Here is a 26,223-nt window from a genome sequence, read left to right on the forward strand (position 1 = left end):
TAAAATGGAAGAAAATATTTGAAAATTATGCTAGTGTGTGGGACAAATTTAAGTGCGGAGAGGAAACAGGCACTTTTGCTTCATTGTCAAGGTGGTGAGGGGCAGGAGGTGTTGGAGAAATTTGCCTCAATTAAGCCCTGTGAGTCAGAGGATTAAATGAGTATGAAGTATGTATAAAGCAGTTAGATATACATTATCTACCTAAAGTGAGCACCATCATGGAACATTATTATTTTGGATTAAGAGAACAAGGGAAAGAGGAAACTGTTGAATGTGACTACTTTCAGGAAGTTAGCCTCAAGTTGCAAATTTGGGGAACTAGTGGAAGAGAGAATACGTGACCAATTGGTGTTAAAATGTTGCAGTGACAAGATAAGAGAGGAACTTTGGTTAAAAGAGGATTTTAACCATTGGATGAAGTGATGGTTATTACAAAGCGTGTTGAACACATATTGAAATGTGTGAGTGAATTAAGTAAGGCAGGGAAAACAGGTAATGCTGCAGAAAAAGTAGAAGTTGTGTGTCATGCAATACACAACTAGTAACAACAAGTCTGGGGAGGAAGAGAAGAGAAGAGAAACAAGAGTGGGGATGAAGGAAAGAATATTATTATATTATGGTCTTTCAAGTAACTTGTTATCGTGTGGTAAAGTTGGTCACAAAGCCAACACAAGTTCTTGTCCTGCTCTGAGTGGTTTGTAATTACTGTGGAATAAGGGGTCACTTTCCACAGAACTGCCGTTTCCGCAACAAAAGAGATGCCAGGAATGAGGTGAAAGAATGAGTGTGGTGTAGAACATCCTTCTGAGTGGGTAAATGTAGGAAATGTGAGGATTAAAATGAAATTTGACTCTTGCTCACACCTCACGTTTATTTCAAAAGAAGTGTATGAAAAAGATTTTAAAGATAAGGTTAAACTTCTCAAATCTGATGTAAGACCAACTGGTTATGGAGGAACTCCAATAAGAATGTTGGGGTATTTTCAGGCATGTGTGGAGTGCAATAAGAGATTTACTGATGCAAAAATCTATGTGGCGGAGAAGGGAGATAACTTACTGAGTGGACACACCAGGCTCGCCTTGGAATTATACTAAATCCTAATGGAAATCCCGCTGTGCAGGTACAGTCTGTAGAGAATGTAGAAAATTTGTGAAGAAGTTTGAAGAATTGTTCAAGGATAAGTTGGGGCGTTTGAAGGGATATACTCACAGAATTAAGTTGAAATTTGATGCCAAGCCTATTGCAGCAAAGGTCAGGAGGATTCCAGGGAGTGTGCAAGAATCTGTATAAAAGGAGATTAACAGACTACTTGAATCTGGTGTGATTGAGCCTGTAGAAGCGACAGTGGTTGGCTCCCATTGTGGTAGCGAGAGAGTAACAATGAGATTTGTTTGTGTTTATCTACTTGCATTAAATAAGGAGGTTGTTGTGGACAAGTTCCCGTTACCAAATATAGGTGAGATAGTGTAGACACTGGATGGTGCATGTTTTTTCAGTAAACTAGAATTGGCTTCAGCATATCACCAAGTGCCTCTAGATAAGGGTTCTCAGGAGCTTACTGCTTTCATTACTCCGATGAGGGCATTCAAGTTCTTGAGAATGCCTTTCGGATTGGTTTCAGCGGCCTCAGTGTTTCGAAGGATTATGAGTGATGTGGTCAAGGGAATTTCGGGGGTCAAGTGTTATCAGGATGATCTTTTAATTTATGGTAAGGAACATGATTGTAGGGTGGAGAAAGTGTTGGAGAAATTACTTAAAGCAGGTATGACTTTACGTTTTGACAAATGTAGATTTGGGTTCACTGAAGTAGATATCTTGGTCACCACATATCTGGGTGTGGTGTAAAACCGAAGAAGGATTGGTAGATACTATTCCGAATCAAAAAGAACCGTGTTCAAAGGAAGAGCTTGCATCATTCTTGGGAATGGCTGAGTTTTACAGCAAGTTTATAAGAAATTGTGCGGATAAAACTTGTCATTTAAGAAGTTTATTGTGTAAAAAAACCGAGTTTGAGTGGGATTAAGTGTGCAAAAAAGAATTCGCAAAAGTTAAGTTTGACCGCAAGAATGCTCCAGATTTACAAGCTTTCAAACCTGGTGATCTGACATGCATTGTAACTGATGTGAGTACAAAAGTTCTTGGGGCTTTGTTGATTCAGAAGAAAGATAATCTAGAGAGATTGATTGCTTGTGCTTCAAGATGTCTAAGAGGTGCTGAGGTGAACTACTCAGTCCTCGATAAAGAAGCGCTCGCCATCTTCTGGCCTTTGCATAAGTTAAAAAAAATTGTATGGGATACTTGATTAATTGTTAGGTCTGATCACAAGCCACTTAAAGAAATTTTTGAGAAGAAGGGTTTGGGCTCTATTTCTTCTAGGATCACAAGGTAGGTGATAGCTCTTCAAGATTTTGATTTTTGGAATGGAATATATTCCTGGAGCTACAAATGTTTCAGCAGATTGTCTCTCACGTCTAGTAGACTGTGCGGAATCTGAAGACATAAAGGGAGTTGATGATTTTGATGTGAAGGTGTGTGAAATCACTTTAGGGGCTATCGAAGAGGATGAATGGATGGAAGAGATAAAAAAGATCCTGAAATGTCATAGAGATGGTTTCACAAGATAGAGGAAGCAGGCTTGACAAACCTTGGTCTTTGGTGTGTGATGAGTTGGCTATTTATAATGACTTTCTAGCAAGAGGGACAAGGTTAGTTCCTCCGGAGAGTCTGAGGAACAATATTGTAAAAATGGATCACTAAGGACACATGGGTATTTGTAAAACAAAAGAACGAATAGACAAGATTTTTGGTTTAGATCTCATGGTGGAACGGATGGTGCACGATTGTGTCCCTTGCTCTTTGAGCAACAAGATTCTCAAGCCCAGACAATCTCTCATGGTTTGTAGGAGAGTATCCTTATGTCCGTGGGATGAGGTTGCAATTGATAGTGTCGGTCCTCTTCATGGTGAACATCAAACTCCATACTTAATAGTTTTAATTGATGTGTACTCACGTTGGATTGAAGTTTGCCAAGTGCGTGAAATCACAACACAGTCTGTCATTAAGTTGATTGATGCAGTTTTCAAGCGAGAAAGTTTTCCAAGTTCTTTGCTTTCTGATAATGGTCCCCAATTTTGTTCCAGTGAAATGGCGGAATATTTTGTAAAGTGCGGAATTAAACATAAAACAACCTCTTTATCATCCCGAGAGCAATGGTGCCATTGAAAGATTGAATAAAACTATAAAGGAAAGCATTCAACTGGCAAGAGTTAACAATTTGAATTGGAGGGATGAATTGCAAAATAGGATTTCAGCTTTCAGTTTTACTCCACACTCCTCAATGGGGAAAACTCCTTTTGAGTTATTTAAAGGAAGATCTGCAAATACCATCATTTGTCCTGGCTGAATGTGTTTGGACAAAGGAGTTAAGGATAATGACATTGGTCAGTGGAGAGAGAAATAGTTGACCTTGCAAAAGAAAAGGAAGATTTATTGACTCTCACAAATCGGTTAAGCCTGTTCATCATCATCATCAAAATATCTTTATTCGGATATAAAAAAATCCAAGAAAAGAACAAAAGTGGATACACATAGTTCAACATAATATTACATACAATATCACATGTTAAAAATCATCAAGACTTTGTAAAAAAAAAAAAACAATTCAGAACTAAGGCGGATCTAACTGTCTTATTCATAATCTTACAGACTAGTTTTTTGCAAAGCGACTTGTTAGCTCTACAGTCATCAAATATTCATTAATAAAGTGCAGGGTGCAAGAGCTATATGGTACAAGAAAGAAAACAATAACCATGTTAAAATGTGCGATCATAGAGGTTTAAAACACATATATAAAAATGCTAGCATTAAAATACCCTATAACTTCCCTTTAACGATAGATCATCCAACACGTCATTTACATACTTTTATGGCATTGTTACTGTTTTCTACGTGGTGCGGTCCTAATAACATGAGGCGTTACGCCATCTCCTTTATACTGACCACGAGGTAACTTATATCTCACATCTCGATTTCCTCGATTTTACAGCAAGTCTTAAAAAATTCACAGTACAAAACAGTGTAAGAGGTTCCGCAGCAAGTTTTAAATATAACAGAGCAACCCTGACGTGGGTGAAGTTATTCGCTTTTAGGCGGCGTTTTAAAAAGATGTTCCGCGGGAAATCATATAGGGGACAAAAGAATACAAAGTGAAGAGTGTCCTGTGGAGATGCCAGATCGCAGCCACAGGGACCCTTTGAGCCGATATCTTTTGTGAATCCCGCGGGGACAGCTAAAATGTGGTGTAAAAGGTCCAGTCTAAATCTGGTCATTAAAAATCTGTCATTTTTGTTATAGATTTGCGCCAAATAAGGTTCTATACCAGCAACGGATTTCGTAAGTATATGTGCGCGCACTGAGCCTTTCATTAATTCACTATCTTCTCTATGGCAAGCTACCCGCCTCAAGTATTCTGCTTTTATGAGTGTTTTTAATTGGGGCGTCATAGAGGAGGGGTCATCAAAGCATCTTGCATAGCCCAGCCACTTCAGTTTATCCTTCACGAATTTTAGCCATGGGATCTTGTGGCTTTTTTCCCTTCTAATACAGTCTGTAATTATATCTCTGCTGAAGCTAGCGTCAGGATTAGTCCAAATTTTAATCCAACACATTACTGGTTTTAGGCTTATTCTATCAGAGATATAAGGGAGCCCTAACTCTTCATGAATGATATATGCCGGGATACTTTGTGGTACTTGCAAAATCCTTCTCAGAAACTTATTTTCCTCCAATTGAATCGTGGAGGTGTTTCTAGTACCCCAGACCTCGCTCCCATACATAATCTTAGAACAACAGATTGAATTATATAAATTCAATAATTCGTTCGGTGACCAGTGGCCTAGCCTCGTGACGCGTGACATGATGGAACCCATTATGCTTGTGTGCTGTTTACATTTTTCTGTGACTAGTGGCGCGAATTTTAGGTGTTTATCAAAAATGATTCCCAGATAGTTAAACTCTACCTTCTCAAGCTTATGGCCCCCGATTTTGAAACTAAAGTTCTTCTTTGGTCTTTTACCAGCTTCCATGATATAGGATTTTGTTAGGTTGGCAGATAAGTCTAGTTGTGCCATAAACCGGCAGAAGCCGTCAATGAGGGCCTGCAGACCCCTCCCTGTTCGTGCGAGGAGTACTGCGTCGTCCGCGTATAGCAGAACGGGTATACTTCTGTTGGCTACTCTCGGGCAGTCCACCCCCAGTTCTACTAGGGCTTTATCCAGGCCATTTATGTATAACGTGAATAAAAAGGGCGCTAGGATACAGCCCTGTCTTACCCCTCCAGTGCAAGCAAAATGATCAGTTAAATCCCCTTCATTGCTGTATCTGATCCGGGCAGTTGTATCCCTATGTAGGGTTTTTAAAATAAAAATCAGACTAGGGTCCACCCCAAGCAACTTTAAAATCTCCCATAATTTTTCCCGGTTAACCCGGTCAAAAGCTGCCGTTAAGTCCATAAAAGCAAGATAAACTGTCCCATCACCTGCAAGAGTATACTTAGCCACCAGGTTGTAAAGATTGAGACATTGGTCAGAAGTAGAGCGCCCCGTTCTAAAACCGTACTGGGTATCTGTGATAATATTGTTTTCCTCAGCCCAGTCCATCAAACGGTTTAGAATTACCTTCCCTAAAACTTTTGCTGAAACATCGATTAATGAAATCGGAAGGTAACATTGGGGATCACTTTTATTGCCCTTTTTAAAAAGGGGAACAATTGTGGCAGTCGACCAAGACCTGGGCATACCCCTTTCCACTGCTGTGTTAAAAACTCTAGTGAGTATAGGGGCCCAAAGGTCAACCTGGGATAAGAATAAGCCTGTTGAAGTCGGGGTTGGAGAACAAGTTAAAAACAAAGCGCCAGTGGGCTGTCTGAACAGGTCTAAATTCACTGGTTTTAATTCTGTGGTAAAATTGTTTAAAAATACTGTGAAGACAAATGATGGTCGCATTTGGAGTCGTAGCCGTGTAGTTTATTTTGGAACAAAAAATGGTGGTGTTAGTGAAAAAATATGAAGCACCGCCTTCAGAAAAGCAGTCTTTGGAACCTGCATGCAAAAGCTTAAGATCTTGCAAAATTCCGGTTTAGTACTTTATGGAAAGTGGTAATTATTATTATTATTTTTTTTAATATCAATTTTGTGTTATAAGGGTGGAAAGGTTTGGGATTATTATTTTTGTTGTTTTTTTTGTTAAGGAGTTTTATATAGCGCTGGCCTGACCCGAGGGTATCGGAGCGCTTTACAACAGTTTTTGGGCAAGAGTCGTACAATAGAGCAGTATTCTACATATTGGTTCGGAAGTCCAAGTGTGCTGAGCAGCATTGAGGTAGTACATGAGTCCTGAGATAACCTCTGAGTGCACGTTGTCTTGGGTAGAACCTCATGGGGGGAGGGGGAGCAAGTAGGGGTCAAAAAACTGGAGGAGGTAGGTCTTAGTGACGCAATGTCTGGAATCAACGGCGAACAGGAATTTGTGTTTATTCGGCGGCTATCCTTTCGGGAGGGAGCGGTTGAGGAAGAGGGCTTTTAGGTGTTTTGTTTTTTTTTAGTTTTGTGAAGGACGAGATAGTCCTGATACCGACTGGGATGGAGTTTCAGATTTTGGGCGCATTTCCGGCGAAGAACCGTGCAGCAGTTTTTTTGCGTGTTTTCATAGGGATGAGTAGTGAGGTGCTGGAGCTCCGGAGGTTCCTTGTCTGACCAGCTCTCTTGATTTTAGCAGCCAGATACTCAGGTTTTCCTGTGTGCAGGGCTTTGTGCGTGAGGCAGTCGGTTCTGAAACTGGCACGCGATTCGACTGGGAGCCATTTTAGTTCTCTGGGTGCTGGTGAAATGCAATAGTATTTTCTAATTCCAGTGACCATTCTGGCTGCTGCGTTGAGAGTAGTTTTGAGGGGAGCTAGGTGAGATTTTGTTGTACTTGTGAGGGTGGCATTCCCATAGTAGAGTCTGGATAGCACCAGTGATTGGGTGGCTTGTTTGAGGTCTTTGGTTGGGATGAATGGTTTTATTTTGTTGAGTAGCTTCAGGTTGACGAAGGCCATATCGAGATTTGAGTCTAGGGTGATTCCTAATGATTTTACAGAGTTGGTCAGAGTGCGATTGCCATTGAGAGCATTCAAAGCTTTTAGCCATTCTGAAATTTGAGGGTTCTCTTGTTTGTTGGACATGAGGAGGATCTCGGTTTTGTCTTGGTTGAGTTTAAAGTGGTTAAGCGACAGTCAATGTTGGATTTCTTTTAAAGTGTCATTTAACCTGTGAATGTCATCTATGGAGGAGGTTTCTAGATGGATCTGGGTGTCATCTGCATATAGGTGGAAAGGGATGTTAGCATTTTTGAGTAAGGTGGTGAGGGGTTCCTTGTATATGTTGAACAGTTGAGGTGAGAGCACTGAACCTTTGGGGACGCCCCTGCTGACGGGGTGTAGGTCCGAGTTAAAGTTTTTTTTGTTATCCTTTGTGAGCGGCTGTGTAAGGAGGAGGAGAACCAGCGTAGGACCACCTCATCAGCACCTACCCTTTCTTGCACAGCCTTGATGAGGAGTTGGTGTTCAACCGTGTCAGACACTGCCGATTAGGTCCAGGAGAATGAGGAGGCAACATTGGTCGGTATCGAGGGATTTGTGGATGTTGTCTGTGATGTTAAGAATCGCGGTCTCAGTGCTATAGCCTTTTCTGAAACCCGATTGGTGGGGATTAAGAAGGTTGATGCTGTCCATGTGCTGAGTCAGTTGTAGGAGGACGAATTTTTCAAGGATTTTGGATAGGAGGGGGAGATTGGAGACGGGTCTGAAGTTATTTAGTTCCTTGGAGTCGAGGCCTGGGTTTTTTAGTAGTGGTGTGATTTGGCCAACTTTGAGGCATTTAGGTATGATGCCGGTTTTCAGGGAGATGTTTATGATCTGAACGGTGTTGTGGAGAGTTTCAGTTTTTTGGTCAATTGGGTGGGTATCGAGTCAAGGACGTGAGAGGCTGGCTTGGAGGTGGAGATCAGTTTGAGGATCTCGGTTTCCGGGATAGGGTTGAAGGACTTCCAGGTTTTCATGGGATGCTTGGGCGTGCTGTCTGTCACTGGGGGCAGGCTTTTGCAGACGGTGTTGATGTTGATGTCCAGTGAGAGCTCAAGCTAGGTGAGTTTTTCTTCGAAGAAGTTGGCGAAGTTCTCGCACAAGTACTTTGAGGCCTGTAGAGAGGATTCCGGGGGCTTGGAGGTTTGTTGCCTGATGACTTTGAACAGTTCGTTGGGCCTGTTTTTTGCGTTGTCCAGGGCGGCGCAGAGGAAGGTGGATTTTTCACTGCTGATGTGTTTTTGTATGTCCTACGCCTTGCTTTGAGTTGTTCGTGTAGGCTTGTGAAGGGGTTGCTCCTCCATAGTCTTTCTGTAGCTCTTAGTTGTCTCGTTTATTGTTAATGTCTGTGTTGAACCAAGATCTGGATGGGATGTTCCTGTTTTTTTTTTGTTGTTTTTTCAAGGGGGCTTTTTGATCTAGAATGGATGTCATGTTTGTGTTGTAGTGGGCAGTGAGGTCTGTTGTGGATAGCTCATCCGTGGAGGCAGTGAGGAGAGCGTTAATCCTTTCCTCTAGGTCAGTCATGTTAATCTGAGTAAGGTTTCGAGTCCATTTCGGAGGGTCTTGGGTGGGGGGGTTTAAGTATGATCGGCTGAGTGAGGTGGAATAGGATTAAGTGGTGGTCGGACCAATCCACGAGCAGGGTGCGGTCTATCGGGACTGTGTCGTACTGGGCGATAATGGCATCCAAGATTGCTCTTATGTTATGGGTTTCCTCTGAGGAATGTTGGGTAAGGTTGTTGCTGTGTAGCAGCTCATTCAGGTTCTGGATTAGTAGGTTGTTTTCTTCATTCCAGTGTAGATTGAGGTAGCCCAGAATTAAGTTGTTTGCGTCTCGGAGAGAGCAGTGGGCAATCAGGTCGGACAGGTGTTCAGTGGACGTGGTGGTGTTGCCTGGGGGGTGGTAAATAAGGTGGCAGATTAATGTTTTGTTGTTGCTATTGTTGATGTTGGCGGTTAGGCACTCAAAGGTGGTGTAGTTGAAGGAGTCTATTTCCGTCACGGAAATATTGTTTTTGTGGATGATTGCTATGCCTTCACCTCTTTGCTCTTTTCTATCTTTGTTGGTGATTACAAAGCCAGGGGGGACAAGGGTATCCATGAGTGGTAAGGAGTCGTCATTTAGCCATGTCTCGATGATGAATGCTATGTCTGTCGTGGGTGAGGATGGATTCCGCTAGCTCTGTGGCATGCTTGGTGGCTTATCTGCAGTTTATGCAGTTGTTGTGATTCATTTGTAGGAAGTAATATGTTTGTTGTTTCTTTTGCCTTTTTGCTTAAAATGTAAAGAGGAAGAATTGTGATGTAGCATGGTTCCATGTTAGAACATGGAGCGTTGCTTGGGAGGGTTTTTACCTCTGCCTCCTGCCCGAATAGGGACACTTTCTCATCTCACGCGCCGGAGGTGCGTTGCAGGCCCGGTCTCCTGCCACAGCTGGACGGACAACAACGCGTACCCACAGGATTTCCTGTATCTCCCTCCTGCCGAGCGGGGGTAACTGAGGCTGCGATCAACACCCAGACGAGGCGGTGAGAAGTGCGAAGTATCCCGACCAGAGCCTAGCTGAGAGAGCAAGATCCGAGGTATACAGAGGCCCACCAGTTCCCGAGGTTCCGAAGTTTCGAGTCGAGTCCAGTCCGGTTCAAGTCTAGTTCAGTTCAGTTCCGAGGCCTTCCGTTTCGAGCTACCCGGTGAGTACCATTGTCGGGGAGGCGTTCTGACGTGCACATAGGTTGTGCCGATCAAGACGGGTTTGGGTACACAAATCCGGTCTGCACTGTTTCAGCAGTGTATCTGTACTGTTCAGCAGTATATCTAGTATGTCTAGTATATAATTCAGAATTACCTAGTTAGTGCCGAGTATTCTGCTTAGTGACTAGTTCCCTAAATGGCCATCATTGTTGTTTATTAAATGTTAAATGTTAAAATGTTTTAAATACGTTCTGCATATTGTGGTGTGAATGACTGTTCATTATTGTGTTTTGTTGTATTAAACGTGTTCAAAATTAGGTATCAGATCAGTTCTCAATATGCCGTTCTTCTCGAAATTAAGACAGATCAAAACTAGAAAAGGGGTACTCGAAGAAGCTGTTCCCATTCCTCCTAGGGACACTCCAGGGTACTTCATGTATCATAAACATGGCCTAGACGCCATATTATTTCTTGATTTATGGGTAGACTACACCAAGGAATTACCCGAAAGTCAGAGGTGGCCCGCAGCTGGGACCTGGGATGCAGATTGCATCATGAAAGTAGAGGAAGAATTATGGAAAAAGAAAGCTAGACAGTCACAGAAAGATGCCATTGAATTATGGCGTAAAGAATCATATAGACGTACAGAAAAAGCGCTCAGACAGGAAGAGAAAAGTAAGGAGAATTCAAATAAAGTCCGAGAAAATGTATTAATTGAAGAAGGTACTCGAGTAAAATCAGAACAAGTAGACACACAAAGAAATGCCCTTATGAATGGTATGTATCCTCTTCTGGCCGAAGGGTTACCTAAGGCTACTCCGGAGATACCAAAAGACTTGCCACCCCCATTGTTTCCGATAAAAGCACATCCCAAAGGGCATCCCAGAACCGCAGAAGATGTTTTCCTTTCCTCTTATTTAGACGACGCAGCTCCCGAGTATGCTAATACTGCACCACATAGACCGCCTGCCGAGGGGGTTCAACGCCAAGACCCTCCTCCGTCTGTACCTCCGCAACAACAAACTCCGACACAAGTTCCGGCAAGCACATCTGTTTCTACAGCTATATCCACACCTATGGTTGCTATATCACGTTCAACGAATCCTTTCACATCCAGCACCCCAGGTGGTGCTACAGGAGGTACATCAAACATTTTTTCCACGCCACCCAGAGTAAATAAACTTTCCTTTCAAGAATTAGCCCACCAACGTACGCCCAAACTAGTAACTCCCGACATGCTTAAGGAACTTCTAGTAGATTGTAGATAAGACCCTGTGCCCGGCAAAGAGGACGAAATGCTGCTGGCATCATTACGTATCCGACGAGCTGCAATATATTTAGGGAGGCTACCAGGAATGACTACACATTTAGAAAACATATATCACTTTGTCCAGTCAGGACGAGATTCTGAAAGTATTAATAGAGCCATGGAGTACCAGAAAGTGGAAATACAGGGGGAACTGTTACGTTTCCTCATAAATTGTGTGATCAGAAATCAAGACCGACCAGGGGTAAATCCGGAAGAAATGCGAATTCTTACCACATGGAGTCGGAATATATAAGAGGGGAGACATGATAAACGATTAAGTATAGTAGCTATGTGCCGAAAGATCCGCAAAGAAGTAGAACGAATACACGAAGAAAGATTAGCAGTAGACCAGCCTGAACAAACCGAGGAGGAGGAAGAATTAGAACTGCCCACAGGACAGTTAGAAACCATGGCCTATGTAGGTAGAGGAAGATCTTGCAATAATACTAGATGCTTTACTGATCCGATACGTCCGATACGTCCAGATAATAGCAGAAATTTCCAAACCCCTATAATAAATATAAGGTCCCCCGAACATTCGTTCCAAGCCGCTGACAAATTACTCCGAGAACGAAGGGGTTATCATATACTCGATTCTATGGACGAACAAGAATTAGCCAGGTCAGCCGTTCACTGGGTTGATAGTCCCGGAAAATATAGTGATGATACACTAGCGCACACGTTTTTGAACCTCACCCCAGATGAACAGCGTTTAGCTGGTATCTATATGATTCAACAACTCCTTATATTATATAAAAGCCAACACTCCGATCCTGGTCCCTTACCTGATATATTGACTGAATTACTCACGAATAAATGGAGAGGTTCAGGTACTGAGTTAATTAGAGGAATACTAGAATCCAGAAAGCAGTACATTCTTTTTGTATGCCCCGAACATGTCTCACTGCCCATCAAGGAAAGAACGACGTATTACATGGATAGACAGAATCCCTTACGCGAAGTGCACCCGATAAAAGGTGATGACAATCAGTTTAAACGTGTGTTTGTATACACACCCATATCTAAAATAGAACTATTAGAAATGAAGAAAGTGGTACCCAGTCATGACAAAGACCCAGCGGGTTTCCACCGTGAAATTAAAGACATGTTGCTCATGGGAGAGTATACCTATCCCGACATTATGAAAATATTGAAGGTATTAATGCCTGCGGGCATTTACAAAAAACTCAAGGAAAAGGATTGGGAGGTGGGAGACCAAAAGATAGATTGGACAGCATTAGAAAACGAAGAAACAGCTCGAGGTCCAGGTTCAGGGCTTGGGGAAAAGACCAAAACACTACCAGGTTTACTAGTACAGGTACTGCCACGTTTATTAACTACGAAAAAGGAAGACTGGGGTGCAATCTCAGCCTGTAAACAAAAGCAAGATGAAGACACTAGTGATTTCTATGCCCGATTCGAAAAATGTTTTGGTATAAATAGTGGAATAAAAGCAAGTAGCGAATCGTATCCACATCTGTTTGTGACAAAATTAGTTGAAAATTCCTTGCCCCAGGTTAAGAATAGAGTATTGAAATTCGAGAGTACCTGGCAAGGTAACACTCCGTCACAAATGTTACAAATGCTACAGTACCATCACAATAGAATTAGAGAGGAACAAGAACATGAACAAAGACGCATGAAAGACACGAAAATGAAAATGCTAGTTTCCCAGACAGTTCCAGCTGACGGTCATAAAAAGGGTATGACACAGTCCAGTGTTTCAGTAGGTTCTGTAAAAGGGACATGCAACTATTGTAAACAGCCAGGTCATTATGTACACGATTGTCCAGTTTTAAAACATAATATCGCCATAGGTAATACAAAAGAAAGACCACGGCCACTTAGACCGGATCAGAACCAACAAGTAGCCCCGCAGCATGCACAGTCCATGCCAGCTCCGCAACAGTCTATGCCAGCTCCACCACCGCAGCCTATTGCTGCCACACAAACAACGACACAACAGATGTACCAGACCGCACAGTATGACTATCCTGATTATCAACGATACTCATGAAACAGCCTAGAGAGGGAAGTTGGCTTACCCCTTATCGAGGTCCCTGTAGATCAAGAAGGACCTTATGTACACAGTGAACTATTAGGCCAAGATAGAAACTTTTTACTTGATACAGGGGCAAGCCGAACAACCATAAAACGTAGTGAAGTTCCAGGGGCACCCCTCTCAGGCTCACAGAATATTTCCCTTGGCTTTTCAGGAAAACCTATCATTAACGAAGTATCACAGCCTCTTCCACTTACGATTGGTCCCTTGACACGAACTACAGATTTATTGCTTACTAAATCATGTCCAGAAAACTTGTTAGGTATAAAAACATTGAAAGCTCTAGGAGCTATAATATGTTGTTCTCCGGAAGGAGTGAGATTGTTTCTACGTGATTTCAAAGGGCACTATGTGTCCCGAGACATGGATCACCGACTGCAGACTTTACCCACACATTTATGGGCACAAGGCCCTACAGATGTTGGTTGCATGAACATTACACCATATCGAGTCACACTAAAGACAGGAGTTGTACTACCACGAATGCGACAATACAAGTTACCCCCAGATGCTGTAGTGGCTTTACTGCAAATCATTGACGAGCTTATTACCCAAGGAGTGGTTGTGGAAACCGACTCCAATGTATGTAATTCCCCGATAATTCCGATTCTTAAACGAACTGATCCAAAAGCCCCGCCAGTATATCGATTGGTTATTGATTTGCGCGAATTAAATAAATGCATTGTACCACAATACCCCGTAGTCCCAGACATTTCTTCATTACTGACAGCCATTGATTCCGAAGCAACATTCTTTACTGTAATTGATCTCAAGAATGCCTTTTTCAGCGTCCCAATAGATCCGGAAAGCCAATACTTGTTCGGATTTAGTTTAAATGGACGAAGCTTTAAATTCACACGCGCACCTCAAGGATTCACAGAAAGCCCCAGCATCTATAGCCAAGCACTGAAACGAGAACTTGACAGTATCCACCTGCCAGTCAACACTGCCCTGCTTCAATATGTCGATCTGCTGATCACCGCTAGAAGCGAACCTGAATGTGAAAGCCTCACTGACGGTTTTACAATTTTTGGCCGAAAAGGGGCACAAGGTGTCCCCTTCTAAGCTGCAATTCTGTGTTCAGCGAGTTGTTTACCTTGGGCACTCGCTGTCCAAGGAGGGAAGGCAGCTTACACCAGATCGCATCCAGTTAATTGCTAACATGCCAATACCCAAGACACAAAAGGAGGTGCGGGCTTTCATAGGCCTCACTTCATACTGTAGGCAGTGGATCCCTCAGTATGCATTTCTAGCAAAACCACTCATTCAGTTGACAACGCAGGAGGCAGCCACATCGACTGTTCTCCCTTGGACTCAGGAACATACACAAGCTTTTGAAAGCCTAAAGAAAGCTTTATGTCAAGCACCTGTTTTAGCAACACCATGTTACAATAAACAGTTTACACTCTTTGTTACAGAACGCGAAGGTACTGCCTTGTCAGTACTCACACAGGAACAAGCAGGATCACACAAACCATGTGCTTATTTTTCTAGTACATTAGATCCCGTAGCTCAGGCTCTGCCTGCGTGCCTGAAATCAGTGGCAGCAACAGCTTTAGCAATCCGACAAAGCGATGCCATAGTGTTAGGACATCAATTGACAGTACAAGTACCACATGCAGTAGAGGTTCTCTTGAACCGCACACAAACACAACACTTGACTATAGCAAGACTCACCGGTTACGAATTAACATTGTTTCAGCCACACATAGAAATCAGACGTTGTAGTACATTGAATCCTGCCACACTTTTGCCAGTAAACGGAACAGACCCACTAGCACATGATTGTATTGAAGTTATTACTATCACGACGAAACCTAGACAAGACTTGACAGACGTCCCATTGTCAGACCCAGACCTGACGTTGTATGTAGATGGTTCATGTATGAGAACAAGTACAGGAGAGCTAGTGGCCGCGTATGCAGTCACAACAGACACTGAAGTCATTGAAACAAATTGCATAAATACTTTGTCAGCTCAAGCAGCAGAGCTCACCGCTCTGACACAAGCCTGTATCCAAGCCACAAATAAAAAAGTCAACATATACACAGATTCACGTTATGCATTCGGAGTCGTCCATGACTTCGGCGTACTGTGGCGAGAGAGAGGTTACTTAACTTCTCACGGTGCCCACATTCAGCACGGACCCCTCATTCATGCCTTAGTAGATGCAATACATCTACCCACTGCAATATCAATTATGAAATGTAAAGCTCATACGAAAGTTACTGATATCATTTCCCAAGGCAATGATCTAGCTGACAAGACAGCTAAACAGACTGCTCAAACTCACACATCTGACATGACAAAGACAATAGTTCCGACACCAACACATTGCATGACGGTTAAGGATCCCACTCTTGACGTAATTGACATACAGACACATGCTACACCAGATGAAATGAAGAAATGGACTGAATTAGGAGGGATCCAAACGGATCAAGGATGGATGACGAAGGAAAAATCTGTATGGTTCCTTCCTGATTCTATGGTTCAAGTTATCATTAATACAATACATAGTCCAGCACACCTAGGAGAAAAAGCTATGCTAGACAGCATTCAACACATTTGGTTTAACAAACATTTACGAGCAGCAGCTAAACAAAAAGTTCGTACCTGTATGATCTGTTGTCAGTTTAACCCAGGTAAAAGCATTCCCGTAGAACAGGGTGGATTTCAGCCTCCTGATCACCCTTTTGAAGTCCTCCAAATGGATTATATCCAGATGGAACGATGTCGAGGATTCAAATATGTTCTTGTAGTTGTCTGTGCTCTTTCCCGTTGGACAGAGGCATACCAGGTTTCAGATTACACTGCCCCGACTACTGCCAAACAGTTGGTTCGAGAATTCTTCCCACGGTATGGTTTACCACGTGTTGTCTACTCAGATAACGGCCAGCCGTTCTCATCCGAACTAATGAAACACGTTTCACTTTTGTTAGGCTATCAGTGGAGATTTTACTGTGTCCGACACCCCGAGGCAGCAGGTCTCGTGGAACGACATAATCAAACTCTGAAAATTAGATTGTCCAAAATATGTAGGGAGAAAGGTGTCGACTGGGTAGTAGCCTTACCAGTTGCACTCTTTTACATGAGAATGGTAGCGCATTCTCGAACAGGGCTATCCCCTTATGAGGTGATCTTTGGCAGACCACCAAATATGTGGGGGACGCCTATACCACGTAAAATAACTGATGTTGACTGTAATATGCTGACAGATTACTTGGCTTCCTTGATGTCTGCACTACAATCTTGTCGTTCACAGGTAGCTGCAGCCTTTCCCGACAACACCGAGGTGAAACCCCATGACGTAGTTCCCGGGGACCTGGTGTTAGTGCGAAATTTTGACCGGAAGACTCAGCTGGATCCTAGGTGGAAATCGCCTCAACTTGTACTGCTCACCACGAGGACAGCCGTGAAGATCGAAGGTCGCAAAGGTTGGATACATTCAAGTCATATCAAGAAATTTCATGGACTACCGTCTGATGTAAACGATACACCTCGCGTGTCTTCACCGATTGACTCAAAGCTTACTTTGGTTGAACAGAGTGATAAGGAACTATACAAACTAAAACTACGGTCTAATAAGTCAGACAATTTGATTGTTTAAGTCCTCTCCAAGGTGAATCGGTCGAATTTGTCTCTGACATGTATCCCCTAGACCTGAATAGAGAAAGAAACCGAAAGATGCAGTTGAAACAACATGCGTACTGTAAATCACTGCGTAGTCATTGCACAGTGACGTTATTAATTTTGTTTTTCTTAAGTCTTTTAATAATCGCTGCAAGTATATTGTTGCACATATATTATCCTATTTCTAAACATGTTTACAATGTTACTGCTGAACATTCTTTTAGTGAATTACCTCCGCATGAGTTGTCCTATAGATTTGCGCTACGAATAACACTTTTATTAGTATGTTACATCATTCCCATCAGACTAGCAATGCTACAAATTGTTGGATATGTGGCCGACTCCCTCCCTATCAGAACTATAAGGGAATTCTGCCTCTCTTTCCATATCCGTTCACACACAATGGCTCCTGTGGAGCATGGTTTAGTTTAATTAATTCCTTAGATTCAAACTCAGTAACTTATCAAGACAATTGGGTATGGGGAAACCTGAACCTAGTTTTACTCAAAGTCTGCTACCCTAACAAGGAGGGACTTCCCAAAAGAACAGGAACCGATCTAGAAAATGAAGTATATGGATTAGGGAATTTCACGCTTAATCTCATGATCCTGAATGTTGAATCCGAAGCTGCACCAATTTTTCCCGCTATGTCAGTATTTCCAGTTAAAGGTGAATTGTGTGTAAGAAAGAATGGTTCCATACATATGGGCCATAGTAGATGCACCACTGTAATAGAATTCAGTGATCAAGGCAAGTCTACATTTAGAGCTTCTCGCCATTCCTACTTCGTATGTGGTCAGAGTGCATATATACGTTTGCCTCTAGATTGGGATGGTACCTGCTACATTGGATTCCTTTTGCCACCTGTTTTCCTAGCTCCTCCTGATTATCACAGAAATACTCATTTAATACACAATAGAGAATGGAGAGATCTCCCAATAGTCGATTACACTGAGACAGCATGGGAAAAATACACAGATTTCAATAAAGGTCTCTTTCCCTATATAGGTACAGTTACCAATAGTAAGCTGATACGTAGATTAACCAGAACCCTTGAAGCAGTAGTGAACGAAACTATTTCCGCCTTAGGCAATTTAATAGAAGAGCAGTCTGCTATGCGGATTGTTGTGCTTCAAAATCGTCTTGTCCTTGACGTCATCCTGGCCGACAGGGGCGGAGCTTGTAGGGTCATCGGATCAAGTTGTTGCATTTTCATACCAGAAAATTCTCCATCTGTATATAAAGCCATAACTCGCCTTCATAAGATTGTCAGCCAGATACACCAGAATCCAGGCACCTGGACTTGGTCCGGTTGGTTTTGGAGTGTATTGTCAGCCTGGGGGTGGAGAATGCTCTCCTTCCTAGGTATTGGCTTTCTCATACTATTCAGTTGCTGCTTATGCCTACAATGTGGACCAGCGATTTGTGGTCTGTGTGCCACATCGTGTATTCCACCACCAAGATTTCATTCATCCCTGAAGAAGAAAGAAGAACAAATGATGCTGTATGAACAGATCGACGGATTGATGAAGATTGATATCTCCTAAGGGCAAGTAGGGGACAAGGAGGGAATGTGGAAATATGGATTTTTATGATCAGTTATGTCCCCTATCTTGGACCCCAACGGTTTCATGTATAAATCACAAGTACATGTATGTTTCCTCCAGTTCCAGTTATGAAGACGCAAACACATGTGCGTCCACCGTCAACATGTCCTCTTTCAGATCCGCCATGAATGGGCCGGATATTCTATTCCTAAGTATGAAAGGCCACCGGCTTTATATGGTTCATTTATCCCATTTTACAGTCCAGGCGAGTAGGCCCTGATTCTGCCATTAAGCCTTTTCCTGCCTTCTGCCTCTGAAAGCTCCAGTCTGAGCTCGCATCTGTATCCATGAACTTTGTCCTACTCCCTGCGCGGCTAACGGTGCCTGACTCGGCCTGTCTGCTTGCCAAGAACTGTATTTCACCTTCGAGATTATCTGCTCCGCTCCCCATCCAATGCATTCCTGTCTAGTAGTTTAAGTAAACATTCTTCCAGCTACCGAGCAAAGGGCCCGGCTTCTCTGTCTTTATGCAAGTAATTCATAGCCCTGTTACTATGGAAGATTTCTGCCCTTGCATCTCATGTAGACACTTAGACGCTTGTACACGCACTCACAGTCAGTATAGAATAGATTTTGTTCGAGAGACCTTTCCTTTTGGATAACATAGTTCTTTAAACATAGGATGTTAGATATGATTTGGGATTAGGTTGACTTGACCCCCCAGACTTCTGTCTCCACATGTAGAGCTAAATGTCAAGTCCCCTTCACCCCCTAGTTGCACGTCAATCACACGTCATGCTGCTGCGCGCGCATCTCTGCCAAGTATTTCTGCTGACATTGCGAAATTCTTTCATGGAACCACCCATTTGTGACATCATACCTAATGACGTTCTTTAGTTACGCCTAGTTACACCCATTTTAGTTACGCATGTATGTTTTTATCTCTGTTATCAACTGTTACGCCTCCTGCATCTGTTTCACTATAATGCCTCTTCTATAAATATGATTATCTGTCAATAAAGTATTGTCCTTCACTTCCTGAACCTTCGTGGTGATGGAATATGGAGTCCACAATTCGAATTGATTTTGGAATAAAGCCCGTTCCGAACCTCTAATACCACGGATTCTGCCTCTTATTTTACTGAGCTATTATTATAAATTTTCCGCATCAAATTAAGTACCGGTAATTAAATTATTTACCACAAGTTGGCGGAAGGCACCGATGGATGGGGTTTTACAATAAAGCTTCTCCTGAATCTTCACCAATATGCAGTGTGGCCACTTTATTGCAGTACACTTCTAAACCTTTAGTAGGAAATAAAGACGTGATGTTTATGGATGTGGCGAAACAAAATTATGCTGTGAGTGATCTGGTGGGATGGGGGGGGATTTTGTTCATTTTTCTGCTTATGTCATCAAATGAATTATGAAGGTTGTTATGATGACAGGCCCACTGCAAATCATGCAACACCAAACACAATTCTTCCAGGCATATTCATATTGTGGACTCTGATTTATGAGCTGCCCGTTGTGCAGTAGGAAATATAATAAAAATAAAAAATAAAATTTTCATGGAAACGCAGACTCACCATAACTACATTGACAGCCAGTACAAATAATAAATATCCATTTGTTATTTCTCGATGAGCTCTGAAACCAGAGTAGAGCGGTTGGAGGAAAATTAAAAGGGCGATTTTGCGGTGTAGTTTGGACTCAATGGGACAATAAGATCTGTCATTGTTCTTGTTCTGGAACAGAGTAAATCTTGTGCCAATCTGGTGTTACATAACTCCTTAATATACAAAGAAGAGACCACCATCCCGCCAAATTGTTTTTAAAATGCAAATGTTACAAGATTAAACTTGGACTGACAGCTCTACATTGGTTGATGGCTAACTGGAGAGCTGAATTAAGTCTTCTGTGCAGCCCACATGAAGTTGCTGGAATGGGGTCTTGAGTGTCGAGCAAAAACATTTTGATAAAGCAAGAGAAAACTGACCATGCATTTAAAATAGCATAAAAGGGTATAGCAGCTGGATATCGGATCATATCATTTGAAAGTTCCCTAGCAGGCTAAACAGCTGAATTGTGTGCTGGCCAAGACCTATTCTTGCTTGCGAGGTATTGGGTGAGAAATTATGCAAACCTGCGGTCTCCCCACAAGTAAAGGAAAGACTAGTGGGGACCAAGAACAATTGCATTGACCTTTCTAATGTGATCCAAGATCCTCCCATATATGACTGCCACATTAAAGGCCTAGTCCTTCCTCTGAGGGACGGGGGGGGATACAGTATACCATCACAGGGAATACTCGGAGTTTAGGGACATGGTTCATTTTAACACTGACAGCAGCATGCAGTTGGAAGCGTGTATAGAATGTTTGTACCCATTCAGTATAACAGCAAAGCAGGTCAACTGAAGTATGGGTCGCACAAGTTTGGCGCAACCTGTGGATTTAAGCTATGGAGGTCCAGGCCCTATAGAATGAAGTGCAGCACACCAATGTATAATCAGTTTGATAATGTGTTATGTTCTGTGAGATGTTTTCTTGGGGTGTCAGAGCAATTTAGAGGACAGAATCCTGTGTGGCTACTATTACTCTACAGTTGGATAACAAGGTTACTCCCCTTTGAGCATGGAAAAGTTTATTTTGATTGAATTGTTTTTAAAACAGATTTATTAAAATGCGTAGCCTGTAAATTCTGATTTAAATTTAAAGCTCTTCATATGTAACACTAGACTAGATGCAGCGTTCTATATACAACGGGTAGTTTCAGGAAGAATACATATGTTCTTATGATTGTGTCTGTGTAAGATCACAAAAGACCTTTCAGGGGAGATGATGGAACAATACAACTCCTTGTTCCCAGAATAATCTGCAGGTATCTCAGGTGCTGTGTTTTCTATTGGACTTGTAAGATGAGACCTGATTAAATTATGTCTCCTTTTTTCAAAATTGACAAGCTTTCAGTCTTTTGGCAAAGGTTTCCAAACTCTGGGAGCCGTAGTTGCAGTCGAGCAGAACCATTGAGTCTATATCGGGCCGGGTAGACCTAGCTTTCCTTGTCATGAAATCTAGTGATTGTGACGAGGAACTCTCTGAAGGAAGGAAAAAAGACTGATTTGCCTATGAAGTTGGTTTGGTTATAAGGGATCATGGATGAAGAAATTATTTTCGTAAATCACTTTTGGTACTTTTATTTGTTAATAATATTTTGTTTGGTGTTCAGTATACATATTTTTTTTTTTTGAAAATTCTTTTTATTGGCATTTAGCTTTAAAAGTTGACAATTATCACGTTTCACGTAAATGACTGCAACATATACATAGCAGGATAGACTGGTGTTCAAGTATACTTATATATATATATTTTAGATTTTGGTGACTGTGCTTGGGACAAAACCCAGAGAGATGTTAATTGAAGGATCCCTTGAAGCTTCTAGCTTGGTCTTTTTGGGAGACTCATCAGAGAGTTATCTAACACTCTTTGAATTTCAAGAGTTGGTGGAAACATAGCTAATTGGGAGAAGCCTCATGAAAGCTTCAGGTTCCACCTTCTTTTCATAGTCCGCTTTTAAAATGCTGCTGTAACAACATCCCTTTCCCTCCATCCGTTAGCTGTATCTTTTCAAGACCTAGCTTTGCCAGTATCCTGCGGACTGTATGGTGATCCTGTTTAAGCATCTTCAATGCTTAGTGAGTTTCTGCATGATGAATAATTTGAGTGCACACATTCACCGATCTCATCCCCTTTAGGTCCTGCTAAATCACCTGGAAGCAAGTTGACGAAGCAAGATGTACTGGAACAGCTTTTCGATGATGACAATGGGTCCTTCCTAACTCTAGAGCCAGAAACTTTTAAGAGGAAAGTAGCATTCAGTGGACTCTCTGATTCTCCCAAAAAAACCCGGTCTGATTGGGGTGACATCCAGCAACTAAGTTTGGGGCCTCTAAAACCATCCAAAGACAGCAGTCTTGAGAAAAGCATTAGTTTAATGCCAGTCAAACAGGCCAAGGATTGTGACCTTTCACCCAAGAATGAAGTGCGAGCGGATGGAGGCACCAACAGCCCCCTGTAAGTAGAAATGTCTGACATCTGAACATTATTGAGGGTTAAAATGGTACATTAATATAATGTGCGTCCATGTTTTTATTTTTGAGCTTGTTGGTTAGCGATTGTGAGGTGTGTGTGAAACACCTTTTTGGACTTTTATTTTATGGTGCATGATATACGGAACACACAATTTTCTGATCTCATACACATGCACCATTTCTTTTTCTAACAGTCATTCTGTATTTGTAAATTGCTTTTTGTCATGACTGGTTTTCTTCCCTTTTTAATAGTAAGTTGGAGAGAAAAATGGAAAATGATGAAAAAAGGGACCGATCTTGCAAGACTCCCCAAAAGCAAGCAGCCACACTCCGTAGCAACTCCACCCCACTCAAGAGGTAAAGCAAATACTGCAGTAATATGTCATATTTCTCTGTTATGCTCACTCTTTCCAGCCATTTTTTTTGTTTTAAAAGTTTTTTATTATTTTCAATTTCCCTCTCAACATCATCTCCTCCACATATGTAGCATACAATACACAGTTATAAATTGCTCCCCCCTTCTCTCGTACAAAGTTGTTATGCTGTTCAACCATAGGGGTGTCCGTTATTATCCATGCCACTGTTTACTACGTCCCGTGGTCTCTTAGCATTTATTACACACTAATATCTACTTCATTCAGCCCTCCCCAACAACAAAACTACTACCCCTTCCCACCCCTACTTCTCCCTCCAGTGTGCTCCCCCAGTAGGTGCCATACCCAATGTGTGTTGACCTATAGGTGTGTGCCTACCATGTGCCGTTGCTGTTGCACGGCCTCTCTCCCCATGCTACCCGGTACTCTCCCCTTCTACCGCGCTTCCAGTCTCCGCGTCCCCTCCTGTACTCTCTGCGACCCTTGGTCTAGTGGTGGGCCGGCTCATCCTCTTGGTCCCTGTCAGACCCGCGCAGTGCTTCAACTAGCGCTGCCCAAGCTCGCGCCACTTCCAACATAGTCTCTTTCTGGTACCTATGCGCCAGCCGTAGCTTGATCACACTTTCACTCGCCGCCCACTTAAGGAATTCGTGTTTCCACCTCTGCACTCTAGGTCCCTGACAATGCTTCCAATGGCTGGTTGTCTCCCTTTTAGCTAATATCAGTCCCAAATCTATGAATTTGCTGGTCACCTTATTGCGTTTTGTACGCGGGAACCAATGTAAAAAGCTCACCGCCATATCTTTATTAAGTGTTCGCTCCGTTGCCAGCTCCAATGCCGTAATTACGTCTCCCCAATATACAGTCAGATTCGGGCAGGACCACAGCATATGCTGAAAGTCCGCATCTTCTGTTCCACATCTAGGGCAGTCAGCCTTGTCTACCCCCAAAGAACTGCTTAATATGTTTCGGGGTCATATACGCCCTATGTAGCACATAAAACTGTATTAGCTGGAACCTAGCATTCCTCGTGCTCTTCCATGCTCTTTCCACTAGCTTGGGCCAAGTAGTGTCCGGAATGTCCCTCCCCAAGTCCTATTCCCACTTCTCTTTTAGGCGATTCATCGGCTGCCTTCCCTAGTGTTCCATTCTCCTATTAAGGCACGTGACAGCCTTGAAAGTGCCAGCCGCCATAGCTACATATTGGCAGATTAACGATGTCTTTGGTTCTGATAGCCCCATCTTCCACCTGCGTTGGATCGCCGCTACTAGTGCTGCGTGCAATAAGTAGTGTCCCCGCGGTAGATCAAACCTATCTCGTAAGCTCAAGAACGTCAATAAGACACCGTCGTCCTAGAGGTCGCCCACCATAAATAGTCCCTTCTCCTCCCAATTCCCCAATGCGGACCAATCGCCACCATGGGGTAGCGCTGTACACGCCCCTATCGGGAGTTCAGGTGCATATGGGCACTCCACTCCATGTTTTTTGTTACTCCGAATCCAACAACGTTGCATTGTTCTCTCCTCTTTCGTAATAGTATCTCTACGTAGTCGCTGCCCCATCAGGATATAGGAAAGCACATGTCTCGGTATCCAGCAGGTATGGCCTGGGTCGGGCCCTCTAAACGTCGCTGCCACTGCCTGCGTGAGCCATTGGAGCTGGGCTGCCAGATAATACCTTTCAAAGTCCGGCACTGCCCGACCCCCTGCTGCCCTGGGGTGCATCATTGTTTCTAGTGCAACCCGCCTCCTACCGGCTCCCCACAAGAAGTCTCCCACCATCATTTTCAACTGCCGGAACATCGCCCCAGGTATCCATACTGGGAGAGTCCTGAAAAAATATAACAATCTTGGCAATACTACCATTTTTAGCAAGGCCACCCTCCCCGCCACCGACATCTTCAAAGCAGTCCAGAACTCCATACTCCCTTTAATTCCACGGAATGCCCGATTGCCTTCCAGGAGCCCATCTTGTGTATGATAAATGAGGACTCCCAAGTAGGGCAGGCACTGCGCCTCCCATCGGATCCCTTGCACCTGGGTCAGCGCCGGTAGGTTCGGGCTCACCCGAAATCGACAAGTCTTCGACTAATTAACCCGCAGCCCCGATCTATTCCCATACCCAGTCAACAAGTGCTTTGCCGCTGTTAAAGCCTCTCCGGTGTCCTCCAAAAACATTAAGAGGTCGTCTGCATACAGCGAGATGTAATGCGCATTCTCCTGTAGCACTAGGCCCCGGTACTGCTCTCCCGTGCGCGCCAGCATAGCGAATGGTTCTATTGCAAATAGCAGCGGGGAGAGAGAGCAGCCCTGCCTAGTCCCCCGTTCTACGTTGTATGCCCGAGAAATAGTTGCGCCCGTTCTCACTCTAGCCGTGGCCCCGTTATAGAGAATCCGGGTCCATCACGCATAGTCGTCCCCCATTCTCATTTTCCCCATCACATAATGTAAGAAAGACCATTCCAGGCCGTCAAAGGCCTTTTCAACATCTATCGCCAGTACCACCGCTCCCGGTGTAACGTCTCGGTGTTCCTCTAATACACGCAGGAGGCGTCTGATATTGCATGCCGTATTCCGTTTGGGGATAAACCCCCCCTGATCACTGTGAACTAAGGAGGCCATATATGGGAGCAGGCGCGTCGCCAATATCTTGCTTAGTATTTTATAATCCACCGTTAACATTGAGAGCGGCCTATACGCTGTCAGCTCGGCAGAGTCTTTGCCTGGTTTTAGAATGGGAATTATAATAGCCTCCCGTGTAGTGGTTGGCAGCATTCCCGCCGTCCAGGCCTGTTTGTACAGCGCCTGCAGCCGGGGGGGCAGTATATCCATATATGTAGCATAGAACTCGATTGGTAGCCCATCAGCTCCCGGGGTCTTATTTCGGACCATTTGCTTAATTGCTGACTTAATTTCCCCTAACAATATCTCTTGTCTTGTCCCAGTGCTAACGATTGTTCCTCTTCCAGCTGGGGCCAGACCAGCCCTACAAAATAACTCTCCAGTTCTTCAACATCAACTTCCCCCAGGCTACTATACATTGTTGCGTAATAACTCGCGAACATGTTATTGATTCCCCGTTGGGTATAGTCCATTGTTGCTGCCGGTGTGCGGAGCCCCAGGATTGGCGCTCCCCCATTATCAGGAGCGACGAGCCGCGCTAAGAGCCTACCTGTTTTGTCCCCCTCGTCATGCATTCACGCTCTATATGCTTTATAATCAAACGCCCTGAGCCTTTCAACTTGCTGCGCTACCTCCTCCCTCGCTCCCGCCACCTCCGTTTGATCCCTTCTCCTTGCATGACTACGCCTTTCTGCTTCTCGCAACCTCTCGTCCGCTCTCTGGACATCATCAAGTAAGATTTTCCGTACCCCCACCTTCTTAGAGATGC

At 43.3% G+C, this 26,223-nt stretch overlaps 2 protein-coding genes across 2 annotated transcripts in view; one reads left to right on the forward strand and one right to left on the reverse strand.

Annotated features, from left to right (window-relative positions):
• The window catches only part of PRPF38A (pre-mRNA processing factor 38A), a 288,792-nt gene that overhangs the window by 218,904 nt on the left and 43,665 nt on the right, over window positions 1-26,223 (reverse strand). The window lies entirely within an intron of this gene.
• Window positions 1-26,223, forward strand: part of ORC1 (origin recognition complex subunit 1) — a 177,639-nt gene that overhangs the window by 83,730 nt on the left and 67,686 nt on the right. The window contains exons 5-6 of the mRNA XM_085602615.1: window positions 22,123-22,441; window positions 22,711-22,815. Coding sequence (XP_085458741.1) covers window positions 22,123-22,441; window positions 22,711-22,815 — 424 coding nt within the window. The remainder of the gene's footprint in view (window positions 1-22,122; window positions 22,442-22,710; window positions 22,816-26,223) is intronic.

The sequence above is a fragment of the Triturus cristatus genome, chromosome 4_2 (assembly GCF_964204655.1).
Source record: "Triturus cristatus chromosome 4_2, aTriCri1.1, whole genome shotgun sequence".
NCBI lineage: Eukaryota > Metazoa > Chordata > Amphibia > Caudata > Salamandridae > Triturus > Triturus cristatus.